The sequence below is a fragment of the Hippoglossus hippoglossus genome, chromosome 3 (genome assembly GCF_009819705.1).
Source record: "Hippoglossus hippoglossus isolate fHipHip1 chromosome 3, fHipHip1.pri, whole genome shotgun sequence".
NCBI classification, from domain to species: Eukaryota; Metazoa; Chordata; class Actinopteri; order Pleuronectiformes; family Pleuronectidae; genus Hippoglossus; species Hippoglossus hippoglossus.
The window spans coordinates 2,533,291-2,561,033 of record NC_047153.1 but is presented as its reverse complement, the minus strand read 5'-3'; the positions used below and the strand labels follow the sequence as shown (position 1 = coordinate 2,561,033).

At 42.8% G+C, this 27,743-nt stretch overlaps 4 protein-coding genes across 5 annotated transcripts in view; all 4 read right to left on the bottom strand.

The window, feature by feature from the left end:
• The window catches only part of LOC117752696 (lymphocyte-specific protein 1-like), a 21,174-nt gene extending 16,375 nt beyond the window's left edge, over window positions 1-4,799 (bottom strand). Inside the window, 1 exon segment of the mRNA XM_034570264.1 lies at window positions 4,522-4,799. Coding sequence (XP_034426155.1) covers window positions 4,522-4,577 — 56 coding nt within the window. The 5' untranslated portion in view covers window positions 4,578-4,799.
• On the bottom strand, window positions 242-27,743 carry LOC117752128 (V-type proton ATPase subunit d 1). 2 transcript variants are annotated; one of them, XM_034569321.1, is made up of 9 exons: window positions 27,507-27,719; window positions 26,366-26,537; window positions 25,124-25,302; window positions 24,904-24,983; window positions 24,359-24,436; window positions 24,034-24,210; window positions 23,789-23,866; window positions 22,428-22,611; window positions 242-296 (listed from the first exon to the last, which is right to left on the bottom strand). In XM_034569321.1, exons 1-8 carry the CDS (start codon window positions 27,631-27,633, stop codon window positions 22,450-22,452), a joined length of 1,053 nt encoding a protein of 350 aa, XP_034425212.1. In that variant the 5' UTR covers window positions 27,634-27,719; the 3' UTR covers window positions 242-296; window positions 22,428-22,449. The 2 variants fall into 2 exon arrangements, with proteins under 2 accessions (XP_034425212.1, XP_034425203.1); XM_034569312.1 differs by lacking the exon at window positions 242-296 and having other exon boundaries at window positions 21,518-22,611; window positions 27,507-27,743.
• Window positions 10,527-13,429, bottom strand: LOC117752587 (rheacalcin-1-like). Its single transcript, XM_034570058.1, has 3 exons — window positions 13,189-13,429; window positions 11,559-11,878; window positions 10,527-10,977 (listed from the first exon to the last, which is right to left on the bottom strand). Exons 2-3 carry the CDS (start codon window positions 11,766-11,768, stop codon window positions 10,789-10,791), a joined length of 399 nt encoding a protein of 132 aa, XP_034425949.1. The 5' UTR covers window positions 11,769-11,878; window positions 13,189-13,429; the 3' UTR covers window positions 10,527-10,788.
• foxr1 (forkhead box R1) lies at window positions 17,242-21,036 on the bottom strand. Its single transcript, XM_034569435.1, has 7 exons — window positions 20,664-21,036; window positions 20,386-20,478; window positions 19,772-19,995; window positions 18,942-19,010; window positions 17,900-18,027; window positions 17,394-17,626; window positions 17,242-17,293 (listed from the first exon to the last, which is right to left on the bottom strand). The coding sequence occupies exons 1-7, from the start codon at window positions 20,782-20,784 to the stop codon at window positions 17,271-17,273; spliced, it is 891 nt and encodes a 296-aa protein (XP_034425326.1). The 5' UTR covers window positions 20,785-21,036; the 3' UTR covers window positions 17,242-17,270.

Genomic DNA, 27,743 nt, shown 5'->3' with positions numbered 1-27,743 from the left:
AGTTTAAGAAAGATGATTTCTCAGGTTAGTGGATTTGAAATTAAAAAAGACGACTTCTCCCTCATGAGAGTTAATTCACTTCTTCTGTCTGATGAGTTTTAGTTTGCAGTGGGCGGGACTTGATAACAATAACTCCTTTTATTGTCCATGCACATCTGGAAGAGCTCGATCCAGCTGCTGTGCTGTTTCACTTAATCCAAACCTCTGGAGGGAAACAAAGAGCGAGGGAGGAGGAGGTGAAGGTGAAGGGACAGAGGAGGAGGAGGAGGAGGAGGAGGAGGAGGAGGAGGAGGAAGACTTTCATCCTGCCGACTTTCATCTTACTGAACACACGTCTGCTGGAAATATTCAGCCATCTGATTGGCTGACAGCTTGAAAAGGTCGAACTCTGAGCACAGAAACTGTTGATTGGGAACAAACAAGTTTTCCACAGTGATGTCATCGTTTTCAAAGGAAAATTCCAGTTTTTCACAACTTGGATTCCTTTTTTAAAAGCCATGATGGTATTCTTAGTTAATAACTGAAAGCTGGGAAAACGTCACTGAAAAGAAACTCAAGAAGTTACAATCTGTCCAGTAGTTTTTTGCGTTAATCCTGCTGACTAACAGAAAGACAAGCAAAAAAAAAGATGAAAACATAAAATCCTCGCGATGCACTTTATGTTTAATGGTTTTTCTAAAATAAGGTTGAAATATCTTCTGCACTTTCTGATGAATAAAAAATACTGTCCCTTTTATCTATGATAGGTAACCATCTTTGTTCAGAGGTCTCTCTCCGTTTGAAATCCCTAAGCCGGTAACATGTGTCCGGTAAAATCAGTTTGTGATCACATCACTGCAGCGTCACAAAAACAGGCCTCGGGCCTGTTGGTTTTTTTATTAAACATGAAACATCCAAACCATATTGACCAACTGTGGCTCGATTAAATGCAAAAATAAATATGATTAACAGTCCACACATGAGATCATCACCAAACATCTGTAATGTGCAGAGAACCAAAGATAAAAGCCTGATTAAAATGGTTGAAGCTGCTGGTGGAGACATTGGCCACGCTGCGGTCACTATCATGTGGGAACGTGACCTACATCAGATGGTTCCCAGTGGGGACGTGGTGGGATCAGTGTTGGCAGGACTTTATTTGATGTGTGACTGTTTCAGCTTCTCACTCAGGACTGTGTGTTTTTAAAGGAAATGATTAAAGTGGGGATCAGGTTCGATTGTGGAGGTGAAAACTCGCCTCTGACAGTCCAGCACATCCTCTCCCACACTGATATTCATCCATCCATCATCTGTACGGATATTTGGATGTTGTGTGGGGAGCTGGAGCCAATCCCGGCTGACATTTGGCGAGAGGCGGGGTCACCAGGGTATCGCAGGGCCGACATACAGCTACACAACCTTTCACACTCACATTCACACCTATAAACAACTCAGAGTCTCCCATTAGCCCAACCCCAGCCTGCACGTCGCTGGACTGTGGGAGGAAGCTTGAGTCACCGTCAGAAAACCCACACAGACACATGGTGAACATGCAAACTCCACACAGAAGATCCCGCTGAGGCAGAAGTGCAGACCGCTGCACCACTATGCCACCCATTCATATTCAGGCTCCTAATTTGAATATGGGTTACTACTTTCTATTGCTGCAGCTCCTCTTTTCAGCCTCTGTCTCACTTTTGAACTTTGCATCACAAAAAACACCAAAGGAAAGAAACACTGAAAAAAGCATCAAATGTCTCCTTCAATAAATGTAACACCTCATTTAAAGTCATATGATATCATTAGATCAGACACATGTAAGCCAGCGATTATGTTTCCTACAAGACAAATTAGCTGCTGCAGATTAGTTGTGTAGAAACGTAGATTCTAGTCGACAGCGTTAAGGAGGCGACGTCACTGCCCTCGTCTTTCAAAAGCCTGAGACGGAAGCAGCTGCAGATGAGACATGTCTTCTCTGCATGAGAATGTCCTGTGTGTCCTGTGTGTGCAGCACATTGTGGAGTTCACGCCACCTTCAGGGTCTGATGGGACATTTAACAGGACGCTGTGAAGCACGAACGTGAAACAAGCAGATTATGGAGGAAATCTCTCTGATACACATCACTTTTTCCACCATTTACACAATGAGGCAATGGAGGCCTGGGGAACGGCATTTTCTTTGTGTGTGCGTGTGCGTGTGCGTGTGCGTGTGTGTGTGTGTGTGTGTGTGTGTGTGTGTGTGTGTGTGTGTGTGTGTGTGTGTGTGTGTGTGTGTGTGTGTGTGTGTGTGTGTGGCGGGGCGGGAGGGCGTCCAGGACTCAGCCAGATGATGTCATGGCCATTAAGGAGGTTGCAGCTATAAAGGAAGCCATTGAATCAAAGTGTCATTTTTCTGTGACGTCGCACGGAAATGTTCCACCGAGGAAACAAGGACCTCTCTGACAATGAGGAGAAGTGGTGAAGGGTGAAAATGTGGAAAGAAATTTAAACTCCTGAGCCCGTTGGAGCAGAGGACTCAGGACGGACTGAGGGAAGAGCCCGAACTCGGCTGTTATTCTCAGATCTCTGCTGTGAGCCCGGAGCCCAGAGCCTGCAAATGTGGAGCAGTCGACGAGTTGAGATCAGACGGAGAACATCACTATTACATCTGCGTTAATTTACAGTTGTTTTTATTTTATTTTCAGCAGTTGCCTAAACTCCGAAGCTGCATTCAGTCGACTCATGGTCTCAGACGACGGGTTTGAAATCGTCTGAGCCTTATTGACGACCACAGGCCGGCGTGCTGCTTCATCTGTGTGGTGTTCCGCAGGGTTCGATTCCAGGTTTCTTATAGTTTTATTTTTGTGACCGCTGCGCAGGTCTCACAGGAAACTCTTACGAAGTAGCCGCTGAGCAATAACACTGAAGCCAGGATCACTTAAAGTTTATATTTTAAATGACTTCTGCACCAGAGAAAACTTTTGTGACGCTGCCAAGCTCGCATTGGAAAATAGAAATGTTTTTCTATCTGGGTTTTCATAAAGTGAGAAGTAGAGTCGCCTTCTGCTGAGGATTCAGGAGAATACACGTTTCAAGCAGTTACACATTGGCTTCACTTTCTAGACCTGGAGTCTTTTCTGTAAAGACACAGAAAACTATATTTATCCACATCATTTATATTATTCAAAATCAGTATTTTCCTTAAAAAGAGTATTGAACATCAGGCACTTTGGCTGATTCATGCTTTGTAACAGAAGTATTTAAACATCGTATTTTAACGCCCTATTGAGACCAAACTCACTCTGACTGTTTTCAATCGAATGGGAAAACCCCTCATTTCTTCCAGGAAACACAGATCCAGTCGTTTCTGCTTCAGCTCTCAGAAGCTCAGAAACTTCACTTGTTCTCTCACGTGCGACACGATGACAATGTTTTAAATAGTTTCACTGTTAGAGATGTTGACAGGCTGAGATCCATCTTGTTAATTGAACCTAAACCTCAATTAAACTTTAGCTCTCTGCCTATATTTGGATTTCATGGCTCTCGATTGTAAGAAGTGGTGAAAATGGTCGACGGCACAGAAACCACCGGGATTATTATATATATATTTTTTCCATTAGACTATAAAGAGCTCAGGATGAGTCAGCTGATGATCAGTCGTCCATATAATTTTGGTTTAATGATGTGATCTTGTTTTAACCACTGGTGATTAGGTTGCATTACGACAGTTCCTGTTTTTGTGTCACCAATGTACATTAATCATTTAACGATTTACAATTTAATGTAATGTTTAAGATGGTTTCAGACATTGTATTTCATATGATATATATATATATATATATATATATGTATATATTCTAATGTGTGTTTGTGTTCTGTGTTTAACGTGGCTGCAGATTTGTGGACGACAAATGCGAGATGACGTAAAAGGAAAAACAACACTTTTTTGCACTGCAGTCCAGAGACGATGCATTATCACCACAACTCACAGCTACACTATATCTAGTCTGAAAATACTTTAATACAAGTAAAAGTCATGCATTTAAAATTGTACTTGAGTAAAAGTAAAAATATGTCTGCAATTATGTACTTTAACTGTCAAAAGTAAAAGTATGATCTGTCTGTGTACTACGGCAATGACATAATGTAATATACATGCATTAATATGTAAGTGGAACATTTATGTTGTACTTGTTCATTTACTGTTATTTTCTTCCATAATAATTCATCGAAGTAATAAACTGATCATATCTTCATGTGTGATATTTTAATCTTTAAAGTAACTTGATAAATACAATTTATAATTTGGAGTAAGAGTTTTCCACAGAAGAAACTGGAAATACTCAAGTACATCACAAGTGTTTCAAGACTCAACCAATGGAGTAGTCGAGTAATTTCCTTTAGAATTACTTTCCACCTCTGATTACAAAAAAGATTGGAAATAATAAATAAAAGACACATTTTGTAGAATTACTAAAATATAGTTTGTTTGCACCGTTATTATGAAATTCCACAGTATGGACATTTTAATCAATGCAGGAAAAATAAATGTTGTTCTCTCACCTGATGAGGTTCTGCAGGAGCTGTCTGCTGGAGTTCCTTCTTCTGTTGGAGGACATGGTGGACTGAGCTGCACCGGGTCCTGGGTTCAGGTCCTGGTCTGTGGTCCTGGGTTCAGGTTCAGGTCCCTGTCTGTGGTCCTGGGTTCAGGTCCTGGTCTGTGGTCCTGTGGCTCTGGATCTGTTCTTGGTTCTGGAGACTTTTCCTACAGCTGCTCTCTTCTTCTTCTCATGTCAGCCTCTCTCTCTCTCTCTCTCTCTCTCTCTCTCTCTCTCTCTCTCTCTCTCTCTCTCTCTCTCTCTCCACCCTCCATGTGGTTTTCATTGAAGCATTTTGACACCCTCCACCCTCCCTCACCCTAACCGGGGTCATGTGACTCTCCCAAGGGGAAAGTAAGATGATATCATAACAGTGGATCAGTCACAATATTGTATGCATGTACAGTTTTACCATTCAAGTCACTTTAATGGGAACACACACACTCTCTCTCTCTCTCTCTCTCTCTCTCTCTCTCTCTCTCTCTCTCTCTCTCTCTCTCTCCACATAGCATTGACATGTAAACAGTCTGTATAACTATGGTGTTTCTTTTTGGTGTTTATTTAACTTTTTTATAGTTTTGAAATCAGTTTCAATTATTATTTTATTTCTACATTTGTACTATTTTAAGCTGCTGTGTCTAAATCTAAATTATGACTTTGTGTTTGGGCTCCACGTTCTGCTGCAGAATCAATAAGTGACGGTTCTGGATGATGGATAAGAAACCAAACATGTGACGCACAGCACTGAACATACGTGCTATTATTAAAGTAATTTCTTAAAGAACAGACACAGATTGAAGGAATAATAAATGAGATCACAGGACAAATTGAGTCCAAGCCGAGCTTTTGTCTTTGAGGGACTTTTAAAAAGAGATTTCTGGTATTTTTAAACCTGGGCTCTGTATCATTAAATGTGTGTGTGTGTGTAAATCAATGGTACTTACAAATTATTTTGGAATCGGTCTAATTACAGCGCAGCCACTGCCCTCGTGTCACAGCTACTGGTGGAGGCCCATTGTAAATATGGTTAATTTACACGCCCACATTTATAACCACAGGGCCAAGGATGAAAAATACCAGAATCCCCCTCGCATCCTGGGTTCAGTAACTCTGGATGGGTGTCGGAGGTGAAAGGATTCCGAACTGAGGAGAAGCCGTGGTCTTTGCTGTGACTGTGTGAAGTTCAGATACGAGCAGCAGCCTGACGACGAGGCTGAAGCAATAATGAGCTGGATCTGGTTTCTGTCCACCCGCTTATGAATAAGATATGTCAGCTCGGAACAGGAGCAGCTGCTGGAGGCGCCGAGTCGATCTGCTGCGTCCACACCGAAGCTCCCGGCTGACCGTCACAGCCCTGAGCCCCAACACCACCCTGTGTGTGTGTCTGTGTGTGTGTCTGTGTGTGTGTGTGTGTGTGTTCAGACACTCAGATTAGAGACTCAGCTCCTGAACACAGAGACACAACTGGAACTTTTCCCTTTGAAAAGAATTCTCTTCATCCAAAACACACAGCTGTGCATTAGGTCACCCAGGCATTTCCAGCCAACACTGATTTATTTACACACACACACACACACACGCACACACACACACACACACACACACACACACACACACGCACGCACACACACACACACACACGCACACACACACACACACACACGCACACACACACACACACACACGCACAAATCCCACGGGAGATTGAAACACTCACAAACACTCCACAAATCGGTTGCCGTGGTAACACTCCCACAGCACTTAACACAGCTCGGTCTGAGGCCCCCCCCCCCCCGACTGCCTAACATTCAACACTTTCTCCAGTGTTTCACAAAAACAGTGTAACACAACTGATGATTATATATCATTTATTGTTGTGAACTAAAATATTCCAATGTTTACCCAGAAAAGACAATAAATCTCAATAACAGAGACGGACATTAAAAAGTTAATAAGTGTTAAAATCATTATTCAACATGTTTGAGTAATTTCCTGATTTAAAGCTCAGTGATTATTTCTCTGTGCGGTTGTTTTCGTTGTTAGTGACAGAGTCCACAATAAATTCAAGTTCTCATATTCTCACATACGAAGGATTCACAGGAAACAATGCTGAATTTAAATTGTTTTCACAATTTGATTTATTGCTTCGTGTGATTACAAACATTTCGACTAACTCCTTTTCCATATTTTCCATCAGTGGATTATTTATGTTTTCTGTGAAGCAGTAAAGGGACGAGATGGAGTGATGTTAAATATCATAATGTCAGGACCGGGGGGAGGAGTCCCCGTCAACACAGCTCCTGACTATGTCCGAACAATGTGGTCTGGACTTTGTTCCGGGTCAGACTTGTGGGTGGAGCCTGGGTAGATCTCCTCGTCTTTCCCAGTTTACGTCTTCGTCTTCTACGTGTACAGTTCCTCTTCTTCATCCTGAGATATTTCACATTAGCGCGTTAGAAAACATCATCAACCGACAACTCCCTCGTGGTGAATCCTCAAGGTAATCTCCTGCTGTTCTCTTACATGGGCTCATACGGACATTCACAGGAGTTCTTACTCGGGGGGGCTGGCAGGAAACTCTGGAGATCTTCCGGAGTCTGACTCGCTCATTTGTGCCCCTCCGGAGAATGTCAGGAGACTTCACGGACTTCAGCGCAGGTCTGACAGTAGAGATTCAGCCAACTGCTTTATTATTTCTTGTATCGTGCAAATTGCTTTCGGAAACATTTCAAACTCGAGTTAATTTCTCTTTTCAGTTTGTGTCACCTGAGGCGAAACCTCCTCCTCTGGATTCTCTCCTGTGCTTCACTGCTTTGTTCCTTCTTTCCCCAGTGAGGTCCACAGCCATGTCACTGTTTAACACGTTTACCAGACAATCTGATGACCTGAGTCTGGTCCTGAAGGTTGCAGATCCAGTCTCGGCTCTTGGCTCAAATCATCTCCCTTCCACATCCGCCCCGTCAGTCTCTCACTGCAGTAAACACTGCCAGCTGTCCCATAAAGACGGCACCAGGCGCAGGAGACCCAGTCCAGACAGATGAGGGAATGGATTCAAGGTGAGTGACGTCAGGGAGGAACTCGAGGAGGCTGAAGCTGGTGGTTTGCTGGAGGCGAAAGAATGTCTCAGGAAAACTTTCTTTGTTTCAGTATAACAAGCTTTTTTTTCAAAATAAAATAAGCAAGAGAGTGTGGAAAATACAGAGTCACTTAAATATTGACTTTAATCACCGTCCTTCTCTGCCAAAGCAGTTCTATGTTTTTTCTCACTCTCTCGTCCTGACAGTATTTTCTTGTCAGATGTTGAGATAAAAAAGACGACCTGGTGAGATCATGTGTTCACTGTTTCCCCAGTGATTCATTAAAAAGAAAATACCTGAGCAACTGCGCAACTCGGGAGCAGGATACGAAGTCTGAGCGTCAGGTTTATAGAACCTCAGAGGGTGAACAGCTCCAGCTGATCCACACAGAGTCCGTACGTGATCACATCCGCAACATAAACTCAACTCTGACGTCAACTTTTCCAGAGGTGAAGGTGAGAGTGAACCAGCCCGACTCTGATTTCCACTTTGGCTGTCGGCTGTTTTCTTTCCCTGTACAAAATAACTTGGATCAACAAACAGTGAATTAAATAAGAACCAGTAGCACCACAGTAGGTTGTAAACGTCTCTAAGGCAGCTGGGGGGGCAGAGTTCAGATTTTAGGGTTCGTCAGATCACTCAAGTTTTAGCTCAGCGGAAAAGTCTGAGGTTGAAGGTCATGAATTCAACACAAAGCAAAGCATCATGGGAAACATCCTCCTCTGCATGGCTGATACAGTTCAGTGTGTGTGTGCGTGTGTGTGTGTGTGTGTGTGTGTGTGTGTGTGTGTGTGTCAGCAGCAGGCCTGTGTGTGACGAAGTCTGCCACCTGGTGTAAATATACCAGCACTGCATGTTAAAAACCAGAGAAACTAAGTGAGTTCATTTTCTTTTATCATTATTCACTTGGTTTGGACCCAAACGAATAAAGTTTGTTCATCTGAAAGTTAAAGTTATGACACAATTGATGACATTAACTTTAATTTAGTTTATACCATCATGTTTTGCCTTTTTAAAAAGGCATAAATGAAATGTATTTTCCTGAGAAGCAGCTGCTGGTTTTGTTAATCTCAAATATTTATATAAAACATCCATCTGGTTGTTACTGGGAGAGGAGGTCTGGTACACAAGTCACCAGTCCACCACAGGTCTCAGATAAAACATGAAAAAATACATAAATAAATAAAAATATATGACATTATAAATTAGTTTATTGATTAAAGGCGCATGTTTACTTGCAAACAAAAGTTGCATTGACCTCTAGTAAGTTTCAATGAGATCTAACATGTTGAAGGATTAAACATTTTAAATAAAAAAAGTTTTCTTATTTTTCTTATCATAATCATTTTTATTTTGGAAAAATAATACACTTTATCTATAAAGCACTTAAAGCTACTAACTTTAAAACATTAACATTGAGTAAAAGTAAAAAAATAAATCATATAAAAATGAACCCAGGCAGGGATGAAAGCTCTTTTTAAAACGAATGATTTAAGAAAGGATATAAAAACAGGAGCAGATGTTATATTTCTGATCTGGTTAAATCGTTCTGCTAAACCTTGATGGTCGTCATTCGCCGATCAGACAAAAAGACGACTATAATGTTTTCGTCTTTGAGTTTGTAAAAGTCCTGAATGTTACTTCACAGACTCAAAGTGACGTCACCAGCACAAGATGGCAACGTTCGTATCGGAGATATTTTAGCTTCATTTATGTACAGTTGCAGTTACAGTTGTGTTCCATCTGTATCTGTGCGATTTGTTTCATGAAGTCCTGTTTTTCCTAAACCTGCTGACTGCACTGAAATAACACAGAACCACGACGTAACATAAACAGACTGAAATGATGTCATTCGGCCACACACACACACACACACACACACACACACACACACACACACACACACACACACATCTGTGAAACACTCATCAGCCGCCAGCTTCATTAAACACAATCTGGGATCAGTTTCTCCACTGACTCCTGTATCCTTCGTCCAGTTTTAAATACGGAACAGATCTGAGCTTCTATTAATTTAGGGTTTGTTTTTTTTATCTGTTTCCAGAATCAGAGAGTGAGATCTTCTCTCTCGTCACAGACATTTCACTCCCAAGATAGCAGCAGTGTAATGCCAACGCCTGTGTGTGTGTGTGTGTGTGTGTGTGTGTGTGTGTGTGTGTGTGTGTGTGTGTGTGGCTGCAGTGAATCACAATGTTTCTCTGCACAGCAACGGTCACTGACAGGCAACAGGTTCATCTCCAGTGTTTCCATTACAACACAGTGTGAGCTGATCCCTGCCTCCATACTTAGCTCAAATAAACAGCTCAGTTTCAGGCCTGAAGCTACGACTAAAAGTTTTTTAAGAAAATAACTACTTCTCACTTGATTTATATCGTCAGCGATCTCGGAGCTCAGCAGCTAGGCCAAAATCTTCAGGTGTAGACGGACGATATCTGGGCCAAGACTCCATCTTCTGTTAGACGCACACTGTTTACGGCCGCACACGTTTCTTTTATCACACAAATGTTTAGTTTAGCTAATCTCGATTACCAACACGCCTGCAAATGAATGCAGATACATTTAAAAGCCGATTATAACGCAGATTCTAACGTAAACATTTAGCAGTTTTGGTCTCAATCTCTAGTATTTAGAGTCAAATAGACCATTAAGCACTGTTTGCATTGAGGCATCATGGATACAGTTTGATTGACAGCTCTTACCGTACAATGGGTGCGGGTCGCAGGTGTAGGTGGGCGTGCCCCCAGTCAGGCCCCACCCCCCGCTTGTCCTACTATGGTTACTTCTGGTTTAAAGAAAACCAAGATGGCGCCGGACAAGAGACGTCAAACTGGAGGCTTTAGACAGCAGCTCTCAATTTTATTTTTTAAGGGTTTTCTAATGTAATGATACACAAACAGTTTAAATCACAGCCGATGTGTTGGTTTTAATGAGCAGAACATGATCTATGAGAGAATCACTCGTTAATTACAAAGCTGAGATGGAAGATCAGATTGAGTTAAAATACAATTTTTAGAAGAAGTTTCATCTAAGTCTTCCGTAAATACAGTTTAACATCTAGCATCTAAAGACCCAAAACTCAAACTGAGTCATTGGACAGAGGCGGTGGAAGCAGAACATTCTGGTGGTGTTGAAGGTCATTAAAAGGTGTAACAAAGGAAGTTCCTTGTCTCCGAACAGTCTCTGATCTCGACGCTGCCGGTGTCTTGCTTGGATAAGGTTCCACAGTGCTGCTGCTCCAGGGGGCAGACGGGCAGGCCAGAGTACAACAAGACTGCCCCGTTCACCCACAACCAATCACCGGCCAGGAATCGAAGGCCTGTCCACACCTGAGGACAAGAAACAACTGATAAAGCTCCGTGGATGACACATGCTGCAAAACCTTTTCCCGACAGCCCACCGTTGTAAAAGCTATTTAAACAAGGTCGACCATTACGCTTTATACTATTGATTTTTAAAACATTAAAGTAGGGTTATAATAATATCTCGCCACGGTCCGATGACTGCACGTTCTGTGTGCACCCTGGAAGTAGAAACAAATCAAACAAATAAAAGAAAGAAAGCTGGACGACCCGAACATCACAACACGGTTTCAGCAAATCAGCAACAAGGGCCTTCATGCTTCTGCGAGACAGAGATCTCTGAATCGGAACCAGCGATTCCCCCGTGAACGGTCATCAACAGTGTGCTGATCTTTCTTGGAGCGATTTTTATTAAAAACGTGGATCAACTGTTACATCTCAAACGAGTTACTATCATCATTCCTGTGCTAACGAGGGAGGACGAGGTGATGGATGTGGGCGTGGAGCTTCTGTAGGAGCAGTAACCCCAACTTTTAGGTTTGATATTTGTAAATTCCCTGTTTCGTAAAGTTAATTCCAGCTCACAGAACCATGTTGCTGAAACCCACCTCGTCAGTGTCGGCCTCCATGACCCTCTTCATCATGTAGCTATGCTCCTGTCCAGGCTGCACGCTGACCAGCTCGTGGTTCCTGTTCCCCCCCCTGAGCGCTCTGCAGTGTTCCAGCGCCTCCTCCCACGTCTTGTTCTCCTTCACCAGGACCAGGTTGTCCCAGTAGCAGAGGACGGGGAAGCGGGTGGAGCAGTTTCTGGCGGACATCTTTTTACCCAGAGAAGAGATGGAGGCACAGTCGCCTTTGTTGCTGCTCGGCTCAGCTGCTGACCAACGTCTGTACTCCGACAAGCCTCTGCTCCACTTCCACGCTCCCTCTGCAGGACAGATGGGGGAAGTTACGCAAGGCAGACGAGGTGAACATCTGCCTGTTTATTTTTTGTTAGAAAATTGATGAATTGAACAGCAATGAACAGCTGCATCCACATCACTTCATTTTCATACTGCTATAGATATGCCTGGTTTCCACATGAACTAGTTTTAGAGCTGCTGAAATGGAGACTGTTGGAAACGATTACGTGGACACAACAGCTTTCTGATCGGGTCTCTGCGCTCACGGCGTAGCCTTTTGCTGCCTCGAAGCCAAAATGTTTGGGGCGTAAAAAATGCCATTTTCAAACAAAATACATCGCAGAATGGATGTCGCCCCAGAGTAAGAAATGAAGAAACAAATAACGTGTTTTAAGAGCTGAAATTAAGACATTTATTCACCTCAACACTTTCTAAACTTCTTGTGTCCTCAAGGATTTTCAAAGCTTTTCATTAAGAGGGAAGTAAAAGTGGCCGACTTGAAGGCGCTGGGCTCTTTTCTTACACCAGACAAAGCGGCACCAAGTGTCTTTGCTAGCTTTATGTCATTATCGATTAATGTCTGAATAACAAATGTTCGTGCGTCCGTCTGAGCACATATGGGCGTCGTCAGGCGCGTAGACACATGGCCATCGTAGGGCGACGGGAAGTGAACGTACGACTGACCAATAAAACCTGGTCTGAAGTCATTAGCTGCGTTTCACTGTGGTTTCAAAGACGGATTATCAGGTGCAATATGTGCTTTCATAGGCGAGGGCACAGTCTGTTACAGACAGCAGCAGAAACGATGGAGCAATTATCAAATGGAGCTGTTAAAATATCAATCTGCTATTATGAAAGTGCATCTGGCTTTTAAATAGGAGAGATGACACTGTAATTGGTTTATTATGTGTTGTGCTTATGGAAAACACCCGTGATTAGTTTAGTGAAGCACTTCTGAAACATGCCAGCGACGTTTTCTTGTGACTCATCCTAAATGCAGCCGCTCCATGAGCTTATATGGTTAAAATAAAGAATAATTAATTAATAGTTGGAGGACTAAGTTTGTAGCACAAGTCTTTTACAAGAAATACAAGATAGCTATCGGAAAAATAAAGTCTATAAATACTATTGAACCTCTAAAAGTGTTTTTTCAAATCATACTTATAAAAGATGGGACGACCTTTTTTATTTTTGTTTTCCTACAAGTATACAAAGATGTCTTCAGACTTTCTCCAGAGTTTCTGTTTCACACATGAACAACGCAGCAGTGGATGAGTTCCAGTTTGTCCACTGAGCCCATTAGAGCTCATGAAAACATGGCTGGTTTGTGTTTTACCGTCTCTGTGCAGTCCCGTCCAGACAGGAAAGTCCTGTGGAAGTATCGCCTTCTCCAGGTCGGAGCCCTTTTTGAAAGTTGACAGATCGGTGTGGACGTCCTTGCAGTACGTCTGGGCCTCCGACCACGTCTTGGACTGAGGTATAAAGGTGTAATGGTAATGGTCGTCGTGGGGGTGGTGACAGATGAAGAAATAATATCGGTCACAGGTGGTTCCGTAAACACTTTGAAGAGAAAAAAATAAAAAATAAACTGAATTACAGTGGAGAAATTTGATGCATTCAATCACTTTATTCTTTTGTACATGTTTATTTGATCTCTCTGGATTTCAACTTCGATCTGGTTTTAACAGTTTTATCAGAACACAGCGCGACTCGATACAACTTCTTATCTCGGTGACTGTCGTCTTTCTTTAGGTCACCGCAAAAAAAACATCGGTTGCATAGAGAGATAATCACCGTGAAAGAGAAGGTGCCGACCATAACAAGGGTTTTGTTTGAATCCACTCAGGCGGAGTGTGTGTGTGGGGGGGGGGGGTGTGTGGTTGGATCAGATTTGACTGTCAAAGTTATCTGCACTGAAGATTATATAGTCAAAGTTTTTCATCAAATCAAACAGAATTTTCATTATTACTGTTCACGTGTGTGGTTTATATACAAATTTGAATGATTAACTGAACTGCTGTTATTTTTTTCACAAGTTCACAACTTATCAAAATAAAAGCTCTGTTATTCAGCTTGATGTTTGGCATTACAGCAACAAGACGAACGTTGTGCTTTTAGTTTCAAGAAAACCTGATGAAGAGAAAAGGGATTCCATCTAAATCTGCGCCGAAGTTTAATTCTGAATCCAGGACTGACGGAGTTTATCAGTACTGAATGGAATTAGATGCACTGGACACATCACATGTCAAACACCTCCTTCATGCATAGAAACTGTTCAGCAGTTAGAAAACACAACCACACCTTGAGATCACGTCAGAAGAAACATGGACGCAGCCGTCACTGGAGTCAGGTTCATCATGTGCCCAGGCCCTGAAGCTGGTTCCATCTCTGTTCGACCAGATCCAGTGACTCCAAGAGGAAAAGTTGATCCTCTCTCTGAACAGGCCGATCCACGCGTAATAATCCTTAATGTTCAGACCGTCTGAATCCGCCTGTGAATACATGATGGCCAAGTCACGGTTGTATGCGCTGTTTGGAGAAGAAGAATCAAAGTTGGTATTCGCACAGCGACGAGTCCGAATACACAAAAAACTAAGTGACACCAACAGCAACAGATGTTTGGGGACGTGAGGTTTTACTCGTTTGTTACATTTTCCTTTCTCCTGTTTTTCTACATCCTGGACGATGCAGTGATTTATTTACATGAACCAGTCAGTCAGTCTGCGGCCATTTTAAACTACACCAAGCTTAGGCTCCATATTTCTCAGTCTTCACCTCCCGTCAAAGGCTGCCAGTTAAATTTAAGATATTTTAAAAACTTTTAAAGCTCAGCACGTTCTGGCCCTCGGTTAAACAACGGAGCCATTCACGCCAAATTCTCCAAACTATGATCTAAGATCTTCCAATAAATAATTCCTAAATCAAGGCTGGTAACTAAGGCTGCTAACTAAGGCTGGTAACTAAGGCTGCTAACTAAGGGTGACCAGGGCCCTGAGGACATTAGACATTCCTTAGTAACTGTTTTAAATGGATTGCTTAAAACATACTTTTTACAAGACATACTTTAAATACATGATTTTAAACTATTTTAATGGTTGTGGTTTGTTTTTACAATTTTCTTTGATGTTATCCTTTTTAACACTTTCTTAATTTTACACTCAAGCTTCACTTTGAATAAGTCTGATTTATTTGTCGCTACACGTTACAGCGAACATGAGCATCACAGGTTACGTTTGAAAACATGACACGTCCATGTGACAAAGAAACATAAAACAGTAGGCAGCCATAGATGAATAAAAGCATTTGATTGCTTTTGACAATCATGTGACTTGAGAAGAGAAGCTCACCTTCTGCAGAAGCTTTGCGCTTCCTGCCAGGTGTAATGAAACGTTCGGTAATAATCATAATGTTTCCTCAGCACTGGTCCCAGTCCAGACTCTGCAGGAGTGCAGAGGAGGAGGAGGAGGAGGAGGAAGGGCCCAGAGAGGCCGCTCTTCATCATCACGATAACACTGCCGGACAGAGAGCATCATTGTGTTATTAAACCATATGTGCGTCTGTGTGTCGTGAGGTTAACAAACACACAAACAAAGCAACAAAACTATTTTTACATCCTCAATCATCCGCTGCTCTTTGAAGGAAACGGTGCTCGGGCAAATAATTAAGTTATATCTGGAGATGGATGACGTCTAAATTAGAAATATCTACGATATCTATATATCCACTTTTAGGTTACATGGTCAGTCGTGGACCCCAGGGTCCCCTGAGGAAGCCCACGGCCAATCACGTTTTGGTATTTAAGGTTACAAATGCACGCCTGGATTCATCTTTTGGTCGTGATATATAGTTTACTCCTGCAAGTGATTTTCTCCAGCATAGGATCAATAAAATGTCTTAATCTGCTAAAAACAGCCAATAACTGACAAAGAGGCGTCGGCCTGCGTCGTTACCTGATGTGAGACGTCTTCAGGGATGATCCGCCGCTGCTGCTCGATCAGCCTCCAACTTTAAGCTGTACGACTCACTGCTTTGTATCTGGACATTCATTTGACGAGCAGACACTCACAGGTCAACTATCAGCTGCACAAACCATTTGACTCTTGGCAAATGAGCCAGAGATTTACCTACAGACCTGACACAGTAAAAACATTATGACTCGAGACGCTGGGTCGCAGGCAAATGAAAGCTGCTGCATGGTGGTCGTGTTCGGCCGCCCTGGTCACACGAGGAGATGCGAGACGTCGGCAGGAAAGTTAGAAAACGCTGCTTGGGATTTATTGACCTGCGTTCAGCCGTAAAATAAAACATGTTAATGGTGCCATTACTTTCTGAGGGAGGTGAGTTTAGGAGACGCTGAACTGAACATGGCAAAAATTGTATCTGTTCCAAGAGAAGAAACTGAATTTACTGAGCCTACATTTAGTTTTTCTCAGAAAACTCAGTACAGACAGGATTTTTAATAATGAAAGTTAATAGTTTATCATGTAACAAGTCACTGTTAATGTCGGTATTGCACAGATACTCATACACGTTTATATCTCATCCGATAAATGACGAGATTCAGGTTGAAAATGCTGAATCGTTTTGTTTTTCCAGCACAGAACATCTGTTTAGTTCCAGACGTCTCTGTATGTGGCTCGAATATCTCAAATATCATCGTGTTGGTTTAACACTTGTCGTGCATTTTGTTCATGGCCAGAAAAAGTGCAGGGCTGAATTTGTTGGACACGTGATCCAATATTAATAAAGTTTGAATAAACAGGCGACCAGCGCTCCGTAGCGGTCGGATAAACTCCAGCAGCCGTCGACAACTGGGTTCGAAATCACTGCCACATCATTTTGCTAATTACATTTTATAAACAAGACGTTTTCTCCAGTTCAGCTTCTGTGTAGTTTAGCTTCACTGAACTAGTTGAAGAAAGAAATGCAAGTGAGCTGGACTTTAAACATTTGTTCTCATTTGCGTAAAGAAAGTTAACATCAGCCAATATGATTTTCTACCAACGTACGTTATCTGCGTCAAGAATCCTGTATCGGTTAAGTAACAACATGTTCGTCTACGTTCGGCTGAACGTGGCCACGCCGAAGAGCCGGAAGTCACAATGTTTGTGAGCATTCAGGCCAACTCACCTGTAGCTATGTAGCTTAGCTGAATAGCTTGTAAAACAAATAACTGGTGAAGAGAAACTAAAATTGTTTGCATTAAAGAAACGTAAAATAAAAAGCAGCTCCAACGAAACCAGACAAACACAAATAATGAATTTATTCAAAGGGACGTTAAATTAAATATCTTCACCTGAATCCACTTTTTTGGTAAATAAATCAAAAATATTCCTTATGGATCTTCAAATATTAATGAAAATTAAATAAGTTGCAAGAGAACATTCTGCATATTTAGCTTTATTATGCATTATGCTTTCAGAGTAAACTCTGAATTATATCTGAAACAAAGAGAAAAGACACCATTAGTAAACATTGTGACTAGAAATCTTAGTCACAGATGATCAACCCACAGTTTCCTTCACGCTCCCCCCCCCCCACCTGGGTGCGACATGCTCCTCTCCAGCTGCTTGGACGATTCCAGCGTCAGCGTTCGGATCTCGTCATGCAGCCGACGTTGTCCGTCCAGAGTCAGGTGCCAAAAACACGACTTCCTCTTCTCGTCTCTGCGCAGCTGGTTGCAGGTTTTGCGGAAGCTGTTGCTGAAGCACAGGTTGTGTCGGATGGTGTTTTTCCAGCCGTCAGGAGCCGTCTGAAAGAAGGGGAAGTGCTCTCTGGAAACGGAAAGAGAGGACTATGAGGAACCAGGGGGCGCTCAACCCCCCCCCACACAGGCCATGGTGCAACATGTTAGAATCCTGCAACTCCACCATTAGAGACGACACACGTTCTTTAAAAAGTTCTTTCCTAACAGCCTCTTCTAAAATGTCTGATTGGGTGCCTTCCAATTGGTAAACAGAATGAATGCTGGAAAATCTCATGGCGCACGACCTTTAACCTTCACATAAAACCGTTGGGCGCATTTTAACACGCGATCACATAATGACCTGATGAAGTTGTAAATCTGCTGGACTTTCAGGCTCCCGCTGTGGCTGCTGTTGAGCGCCAAAGCGATGAGGATGCAGTAATTCACCGGCGGACGGGGCCAGCATTCTGGCGTCAGGTTCTTACTGTCCTGCAATAAAAAGGTGAAAAATAAAACCCATCACTAATTCCACTTACGTTGCGTGTGGATTTATCTGACGACATTTCCAGAGCACTGGAAGAAACGTGCAAGACGCCGCCATTACGGCTCAAACTAACACGAGACCTTCAGGAAAGTATGAACTTCTCAACACTTTGAAATCACGCTTTGAAAAGCACAATACATTTACATGTCTGCATGTTTGCCCTGTGGTTTTATGCCACCTGTGCAGTTTTAGTCAAAAGACATTTTCCCAGACTCATGAAGTCACTGTGACCTTTGACCACTGAATTTGAATCAGTTCATGAGTCTAAGTAACAACTGGTTCGCTAGATACAGACTTGAGATATCATCTTCCAGAGGTCACCTTAACCTTAACCTAAATCTAATCACTCACTCAGTGAGTATAAGTGAACATTTGAGCCAAATTTGAAAACATTCTCTCAAGGCGTTCTTAAGATAACGTGTTCACGAGGCAAAGTCAAAGTCTCAGTGACCTTAACCTTTGACCAAATTATAATCAGTTCATCCTTGAGGCCAGTTGAACACTTGAACCAAATTTGAAGAAATATTCTGAAGGTGTTTATGATATTTTGTGTTCAGAGGAATGAAACCCGAAAAACAATGCCAACCACCACTAGGCGGCGCAAGCGCAGGGGCATAACAACGAATCTACTTCCTCAAGACTGTCTTCGTGTTTGTGTAGCGTAGTATTTTTATTTTTTTTTGCTCAATTCAATTAGTGTCCAAATATTACTAAATGCTGATTGCAGAGTGAACTCCTGAGAATCAACCTGAGCTGCTCATCTGTCACAGTAAGAGTTTGAATGAGTTTTAAAAGATATGAAAACATTTGCGGCTCCTCACTGAGTGAACCTGGTGGATCACAGGTCTGATGTCCTCACCCTGACTTTGGTGGTCCTCCCCTTGCGCCTGTTCTTGGCCGGTCGACGGGAGACGTCTTCATCCTTGATCTTGAAAACACTCACATAGTTTGTGTGCAGAGTTTTGTACAAACAGTCTATGGTGCAGAGTGAAGCTCGAAAACTTTGTGTTCATCCTGCCTGTCCTCACATGAAACTGAACATTCTTTCTTACTTTTTTTTTACATGAATAGTTAAATGTACGTAAAGTTTGAATGAGTCACTGAACTGATGTTATTTCTTCACAATCTTCTGACCCAAGTTCACAACTTTTCAAAATAAAAGCTGCATAATTCAGCTAAATATGAAGCAACACAGCAACAAAATGAATGTTGTGCTTTTACTTTGAAGATAACCTGATAAGGAGAAACGAGATTCTATGAACGTTGTTGCCATGACAGAGATCCGTCTGTGTCAGCGTGTGAAATAAAAATAATCAAACTATGAAAACAACATGGTGACGATTTTTGATCCGATGTTTGAACGAGTTACCAACGTAGAAGAAGACGTGTTTATCTCAGCCCTCCGCCCCCCCGACCGATAGAGAGCGATTGATTCAGTTTATTGTCAATATTGAACATATCCTGAGTCCAAATCACACCAAACTCGATACTCTGCGTCCTCAGGCAATTTACGATAAACCATCCAAGTGTGAAGCTGATGAGATGAACGCTTTGTGAGATACGCGTTCCACATACAGACAGACTGTGGAATCAGTGGCTGGATTTCTACATCTCACAGAGTAGATGCAGGTCGAGGCAGGATCTATTCTGTGAAGCTCAGAGAACAGAGTGAGTGCTGAAGGACTGTACCATGTCCTCAGTGGAACCAGGGTGCAGCAGTTCCTCCTGGAGGGCAAACACGTGGAGCTCCGCTGTGGCTGCATGTTGTTTGTCTGCAGGACTCAGCAGAGACGTTTGGACTTCCTCTGCAGGTTCACAGGAAAGCTGATAATCTGCTGCACGTGGTCCGTGTGGGATGGGGCAGACGATGTTTGGATTCACCAGCAGCCACGGACTCGGCTTCACAAAGGTGTCTGACGGACAAACGAAGAGAAAACATGGCAGACTTTTAATCAGATTTTTATTCTCATCAATAAATTGACTTTAGACCTGATGGGACAAAACAAACCTACAAACACTGAGCAACGCAGAACAGGATTCTAATAAAGGGAAGAGTTAAGATAAATACCTTTTAATAATAATGGAACAAGTCACATTAACAATATAACTGAGGCAGATCATTTAATGTAAAATAAAAAATAACAGTGGACTGAACAGGAAAAACCACAATCAGTGTAACCTCTGTGAAAATGTTCCATGAATTAAAAGTTTCTCAAAACAGAAAACATGCTTTTGAATCAGGTCGGTCCTGCAGCTGTAAAGTGACAAACGTCTCACCTCGGTTTTTCTTCCTCTCAACTTACCTGATGTCTTATCGTAGAAAACAAATTCATCTTTCCTCCTCGAGGCTCTGACTGACGGCCTCTGCACCACGTACTGATCAACCAGTTTCTCATCTGTCAGCCACAGTGAAACAAAAAACATCACAGGTTTTTCCACATTTGAACTTTAAACTGCTGATTCAAACTTGTGAATGCAAATGTGAAGTGGAACTTGTTTATTCTGAATCTTCTCTGTGATGATCTGTGTTTCTGTCCTCTGTGGTTTTCTCTGCCAAACAAAAGAAAGAAAATCTCGTCACCGTGGTAAAACTGGTCGGAGATGGTTGCCAGCTTCAGCTCCTTGTCCAGGTCCCAGTCTGTGAGGCCCACAGTGCCGTGCAGGTCAAAGAGCCGAGCGCTGGTTTTCAGATGAAGGGTCATGTCTGGATGTGTTTGATTCTGAGTGTAGCAGCAGCAGGTCTGAGGAGCCGCAGGTTTACTCACAGGCCGGATCCTGCAGCTGCAGCTCAACAGCCTGATTAGACTTCATTAAACCTGGAGAGTTCAGCCGGTGCTGAGACACGCGTATGTCTCGAGTCCCCACATGAGAATAAAACAAAACTTTGTGTTTCATACGTTCAACTGAGTCATAATCATTAAGGGTCTGAGTCTTGATCAAGTAAATACAAACGCCTGGTGCCACGAAACTGAGCTTAATATGCACCAGCTGAGATAGTGTGTGGATCTTCATTAACAAAAAGTAAAGTTCAGATTTTTGTGGCAAAAAGCCCTTTCAAATGATCTTTATTTAAATTCACAGGCTGCCAGGGGATTTTCAAACGTCGCCGGAAAAGCGTTTGTTGGAAAATATCTCAACTATTTAAATTTCATACGGACGTATTGAGTCCTGCTAAATGCAGAACTTAGGAGCGTTTCAAGGGACTTTGGGGGCCCAGGGCAAAAGGGACCTGGAGGGCCCCACATAGAACTCAACTGTTAAACGAGCCGCAGGAAAAACATGTAAAGATTTCAAACGCTGACATTTTCCAGTGGAAATATAAAAAAAAATTGCATTCTTTCTTATTGATTTTCGACTTACTTACTTTTATAAAAACTGGGTATTGTGATGACACTTTTTTTTTCTTCAAGTCCCCAGAATAAATTAGTTTCAAAGTCATTTCTATAGACCTGCGTTGGTGCAGTTTATTTCTTCAACCACATTTACAATAGACATTTCACAAGAAACAGAAATAAATCAATACATCATTTTTACAGCATAAGAAAAACAAAATCATACAGTCATCTTTAAATATCTATTCATCTTCTTTTAGTAGTTTAAACATTACGTTTGTCATATACTCGCAAGATTTTGCCTCATTCCAGCACGTTTATTGACAAACTTCACACAGGAACAGAGACGTCGACCAGAAGCTCCTGTTTTCTTAAATCTAACCACAATCCAGGGCTCACACATTTCACTTGTTAGGTTTTGGGGGAGTAAACCACAGTAATGACCAAACATGCCGACAAAACCTCGCACACAAAAACAGAAATAAATATGTTATATAGAGACTGACACCGAGCAAAGGAATGTTTTCATGTCTGCTTTGACGAGCTGAAGGTCAGACGATGCTGATCGGTGATAAGTGGAAATCGTACAGTTAATTCAACTTCAGCTCTTTCATGTTCCTGCTCATCAGTCTGATGTTAGAAAGGCGGTTGGTGTTCAAACACCACACTGTGTGTCATCAGGTTTAGACAGTGAGAGGCGACTGTTTGAAAGTCAAATCAGTCGCCTCCTTTACCTTGTTAGCTCGTTAAAACAAGCACCAACCACCTGAGCTGATTTTCCTCTTGTTAAACTTTGTATTTAAGTTGATTATACGTTTTATTTTTTAGCAACAATGAGCCTGACGGGGAGTCACATGACAACAAACAAACTCAGGCGTCGAGAACCAATTCGCACCTACGAGTGAAGAATGGACAAAATTTAGCATCAATCTTTAACACCAAGCTGTGAGCGGAGACGCCGCGCAAGACGAAAGACTGAATGAAATGCTGATGGGAGGAAGAAGAGGAGGACTGAGAGAGGGAGGAAGAGAAGGCTTAAAAGATGGGAATGTAGTTGTCGATCTTGGCGCGGTGCCGCTGGGCGATGCACTCTGCGATCCACACGATGTTCCTGCACTCCTGCTCCTTCAGCTTGACGTAGGCGTAGAAGACGCTGAAGTGGAACTGGTTGAGGAAGGCCAGCTTGTTCAGCTTCACCTGAGACACAACACGGGGACAAGTGCACGAGGAGATGAAGTAGACAAAGAGCGCCGAGCCAAGAATCACAAACACACACCTTCCACAGCAGCGGACATGTGTCAATATGTCTTCACCCATTGTTCTGCACACCGGCGCCGCCACACCCGATTCAGTGCCCATTTTATTATTCACACACCATCCAAGCGTCTATTGAACTCAGGGAATTTAATCTGTCAGCCCAACGCCAACTTGGTCATTCAAGTGTCAATTAACAACAAAGCACAAGCTACTCAACCACATTTCTGTCATTCACTCGTCAAATATCATTAACTTCACTACTGAACTTAACCCTTTGAACAATCTTTATTCAAATAAGCGCCTCAGCAACAAGTGTGTTTGTGAAGGAGGAGCAGCCGTTCTAAAATGCAAAGTCAGGGACTTAAAATTGGAGACGGACAGCGTGACGGCTCCTTCGCCTCCTCCATGTTAGCAAAGGCGACATGGACAGAGCTAAAAGGTCCAAGTAGTAGTTTCGGTCATTTAGTTACTTCTTCTAACTTTTGATGATATAGAAACGGGCTGAGACGTCATGATTGACAGATGAGACCGAATTGCAATTGGTCGAGATCAATGCTACATTAGCATGCTAACAGTGACAAAGCTAACTAAACCTGACAGTCATCAGGTGCAATGTTTACCATGGCCACCATCTTTGTTTAGCGTGTTAGCACGATAACGCGTCAACACACTGGTCTGGAGCATTGAGTGTATGTAAAGATGGACGACATGACAGCTACCAAAAGTGACGCAAAATCATCTGGACTGCCCCCTAGAGGCATGCTGCAGTATACGTCATAAACCCTGGCTCCTACATGTTAGTGGATGGGACATGGACTAAATAAAATTGTCAGAATTACACACCAAATACATATTCTCAAAGATGGTGTCTGCTGTTTCTGGTAATTCTTATCAAATTAATACATGTCCCATGTGTTTGGTTTAAATTATTCAGACATCTATCAGTGGAATCAGGCTCCAAACCACGATCACTTCTGCACAGGCTCTGGCTCCAAATAACTTCAAGATAAGATGGCGACCTCTGGATTTTGGCTGTTTTGCACAATGGGAGGAAGCAGAGACGCGTCGTCTATATTTACAGTCAACATGCATTGTGTGTGATGATGATGTGTGTCACCTCGTGCTCAAAGAAGCGATCCTCCAGTGTTTTATCTCCAGGGTTGCTGCCGGCGCCTTCAAACAGCAGCTTGTACTCCTGAGGACGTGGACAAGTTCAGACACAGACTAATAATTAAAAACAAACGAGGCTGGATTCACTTTTTCTGGTGGACTGTACGGAAACTACTCATAACATTTCAGGAGCTGCGGTTTATGTTGAAATGCTCTGCTGATGTTTACAGGCCAAAGGTTTTTTGGACTTACAGGATAGAAATCAGCGACGGCCTTGACCTGCTCGTAGTCGTCAGCACGGGCCAGCTGAGCAAGGCCTTCTGGGTAAAGCTTGCCACAGTGGGGGAAGAGCTTGGCACGGTCCTCCTTGGACAGCTCGGTTCCGAACGAGTTGATGGTGATGATGAAGGCTCTTCTGTCGGCTTCGAACTGCGGCAGAGACAAGAAGAACAACCTGAACTGAGACTTTAATCCACAGGCAAAACACATCAACCTGTGAACTTCACGCCCGCTGCTGCTCACATGTAAACTACTAGGAACATGTAAATTCATCTATAGGAGCAGGGCAGAGACTCACCTCCAGAATAGGACACATGGTGTCTGCTGTGGTTCCTCCAAGGTTAGAGCAGAACTTATAGAACGCCTCCAGATAAGCCTGAAAGGTCGAGGCACCAAATGAAGGAAACTCACACTACAATTACAACAATAATAATAATAATAATAATAATAATAATAATAATAATAATAATAATAATAACACATGTTCGATCCTTTAGTGTTTTCAAAATCCCTTTACACATTAAAATAAAAAAGCTAAATCTGTTCTCAAATCAAATTGTCAGTAAAAACAGTTTATTATTAAAAATATAATCTCAGTGGTGCAACCAACACAGTTTATATCAATTACACAACATATTACAAATTGCAAGGTTTTGAATCTTCCAGTTTTTTTAGGGGGATATTTTGTAATTCATATATTATTTCTTAGGATTTTTTATCTCATATTTGTCTATTTTCTCTCAATAAAATCTACTATATCTCTTAATTGCATTTCACAACATCCTGCCTTAGCTTCTGTAAAGCACTCTGAAAGTACTTCCCAACGGTCACACGATGTTTTACCTTGTATAGTGTGTTACGAATGATTTCAATGTTCATCTCGTCCAAGTCCTGTTCAGATATACAGTCCTGGAAGAATGCAGCTGAAAAGAACATTTACATCAAATCAACAGAAGGTAACTTTGAATGTTTCTATAAGCTTTGGTGCATCTCTTGTTCAGGATGTAACATTACGACTTTTTACACTGTCTTAGGAAGTGTGCGTTTGTATGGAGCCACATACCCAGGGGCGTGTCCACCAGGATGGCGTTGTACAGCTCGGCGGGGGTCTGGGCGATGTTGACCGCCTCCATCTGCTCGAAGCTGCCCAGCGGGTGACACTTTGGCACCAGCTCAGAGATGGCCCGCTGGTGCAGAGTGCCCGTGATCAGCAGGATGACGTTATCGATCATGTAGCTGTACCTGAGGAGGGAACACGGTGGAGGGAACAGGAGAGGATTTGTCAGCTCGTCTCTGTGGAGTTAGATCCATTTCAAATGAACATTAACATTCTACCAGCATGTAGCGATTGTATACCATAAATTCATATTAAATTCCCTCCACTGGTCTAAATTCATTTCATTACAATGTTAAACAACTTGTCCCTGTAACGCAAAGCTAGAAACAAGAATGTGAGAAGAGCTGATACCTCCGCCAAGGCCCAACATGCTCCTCCAATTCAATCAAGCTGCACACACACTCCTCGATGTCTATCCTCTGAATGTTTGGTCATTTTTAAAATCGATCAATTAATTACTATCTGTAAAAACTGTAAAACTGTCCCCCAATCCTGATGTGGATTAACACCAAACGTTAATGGGTTCTTCCCTGAACTGCAACACATCCTTCCACCAGGTTTCGTGGTCATCTGTGCAGTTGTTTTTATGTAACGCTGCTAACAGTCAGACTAGAAGGCCGCTCTGAGAGCACAGGGCTAACGCCCTATCTCTCACCATGTCAAAGCAGCGCTTCCCATTAATTATCTAAACTGCGGCGAGCAGTTTCATAATGAAGCAAAAAGATTTAAGACTTCTCATAATGACATAAGAGATGTCTGACTTGGTGTTTTGCTGTGTTGTATAGCCGTGTGCAGAGCTAATTGCCACATGCTGTGTAGTCTTAGTCATAGTTACAGCTGCCGTTGTGTGCGTACCCACAAATGGCTTTAATGCTGTTTTCTCTGATGTGAGCACGTGTCTTTCACTCTTGAGTCTTTGTACCTTTCACTCACAATCTGTAACCTGTGAGAGAAATGTGTGCATGCAACCCACTACCAGCATGGATTGAATGAGCTCTGTGGGAACAACGCAGAGAAACCGAACTCCTAGATCCGGCCTTTTATTTGGATCTGGACCCAAATTGTATACATTTTTCCCTGAACCGAACCACATCCTTCTGTGTCCTGGTTATTCAGGCAGTATTTATTTGTAATCCTGCAAACGGACAGAGTGGAAACACAACAACGTATTTATCGCCTTAAGCTTACGTGATGAAGTCCATGAAGCTGGCCAGCGGCTCGTACGACTGGTTCCTCATGTGGCGAAACTCTACCACCATCTTCTCCTTCAGCTTGTCATCAATGACGGACACGGTCAGAGGAGACGCCTCATTGGCCAGGAAGCTGCCATAGTCTGTGCTCTGCAGGTGGAGCTTCAGGTCTGCATTGGGAGACACGTCAACATAGACATTTTCTGATCAGTGCTCGTCAAACAAATACTTATTTAACGTTTAGGCACAACAGGGAACTTTTTGTTATTTCCCTTCGGTTGTTCTCTCTCTCTTCCATACTTCCCACCAACCGGTCGAAGCAGCTGTTTTAAAAAGGTCTTAAGTGCCTTGATATAATGTATGATGGGATTTAATTGATTTGAATCCATCATATTTCATTGTCAGCCATTTTTGAAGCAGAAATACTGAATGGAATCTCACAAAACAAGTTCGGTTGATAACTATAATAACAATTGAATATATTATAATAGAATGATCTGCCACTACACACAATTATCATTCATACTTGGTGTGATCAGTGAGAATGGATGTCCTGTGTGGCTGACGTGTTTCACTCAGTGGGTTTTGGTGATGTGCACGTGAAACACATGTTAACTACATGTTGTTGAACAGTATAAAAACACAGGGATGATCCTCTACACGTCACACGTCTGAAGAACTGTCAGAACTACAGTTTAGTGCAGTAACGTCACAGTTCGCGTGATCTTTAAACTGCTCGTTGACTCATCCACCGGAGCTCGAGCTGCGGAGCACGAGCTGTTCCCTCACAGTAAAGGGAACCAGGTAGAACCTCTTCCTGCTGCGCTTTCACTTCCTCTTCCTAAAAGAAAAATCCCCTTTAATGACCCAATGAACGACACAACCCTGGACTTAGCTGGGGGTTAGCATCATGCTAGCTGCTGCAGCGGGCGTACAGAACGACGTTTTGATCGTATAAAATGAAACTACAACAAATGACTGGTGTCAGACTCGGTGACTGGAGGAGTTGAATCGCACGATTAAACGCGACATAGGCGTTGACGCGCGGGAGCTAACCGCTAACGCCAGCTGAGGTTAGCCCGTGGGATTAGCCCCGGTGGCTAGCTAGCACGTCAGCCGCTAGCCGTGCGCGAACTCACCTTCCAGGGTCTCGCACTGGACGAGGTTCAGATAATCCGCCTGGGACAGGATCCCGGCCTTGAAGCCCCGGACCAGCCCCTCCAGGTATCCGTTGTCCACGTTAAAGTACAGCTCGGAGAAAGGCATCCTGTCCGGCGTCAGATCCGAGTCCGCTGCGGGAGGAAGAACCGAGAGGCTAACGTTAGCATCAGCTGACTGGCCCACGTGACTGTCACCTGACCGGTCATCTGCTGTCA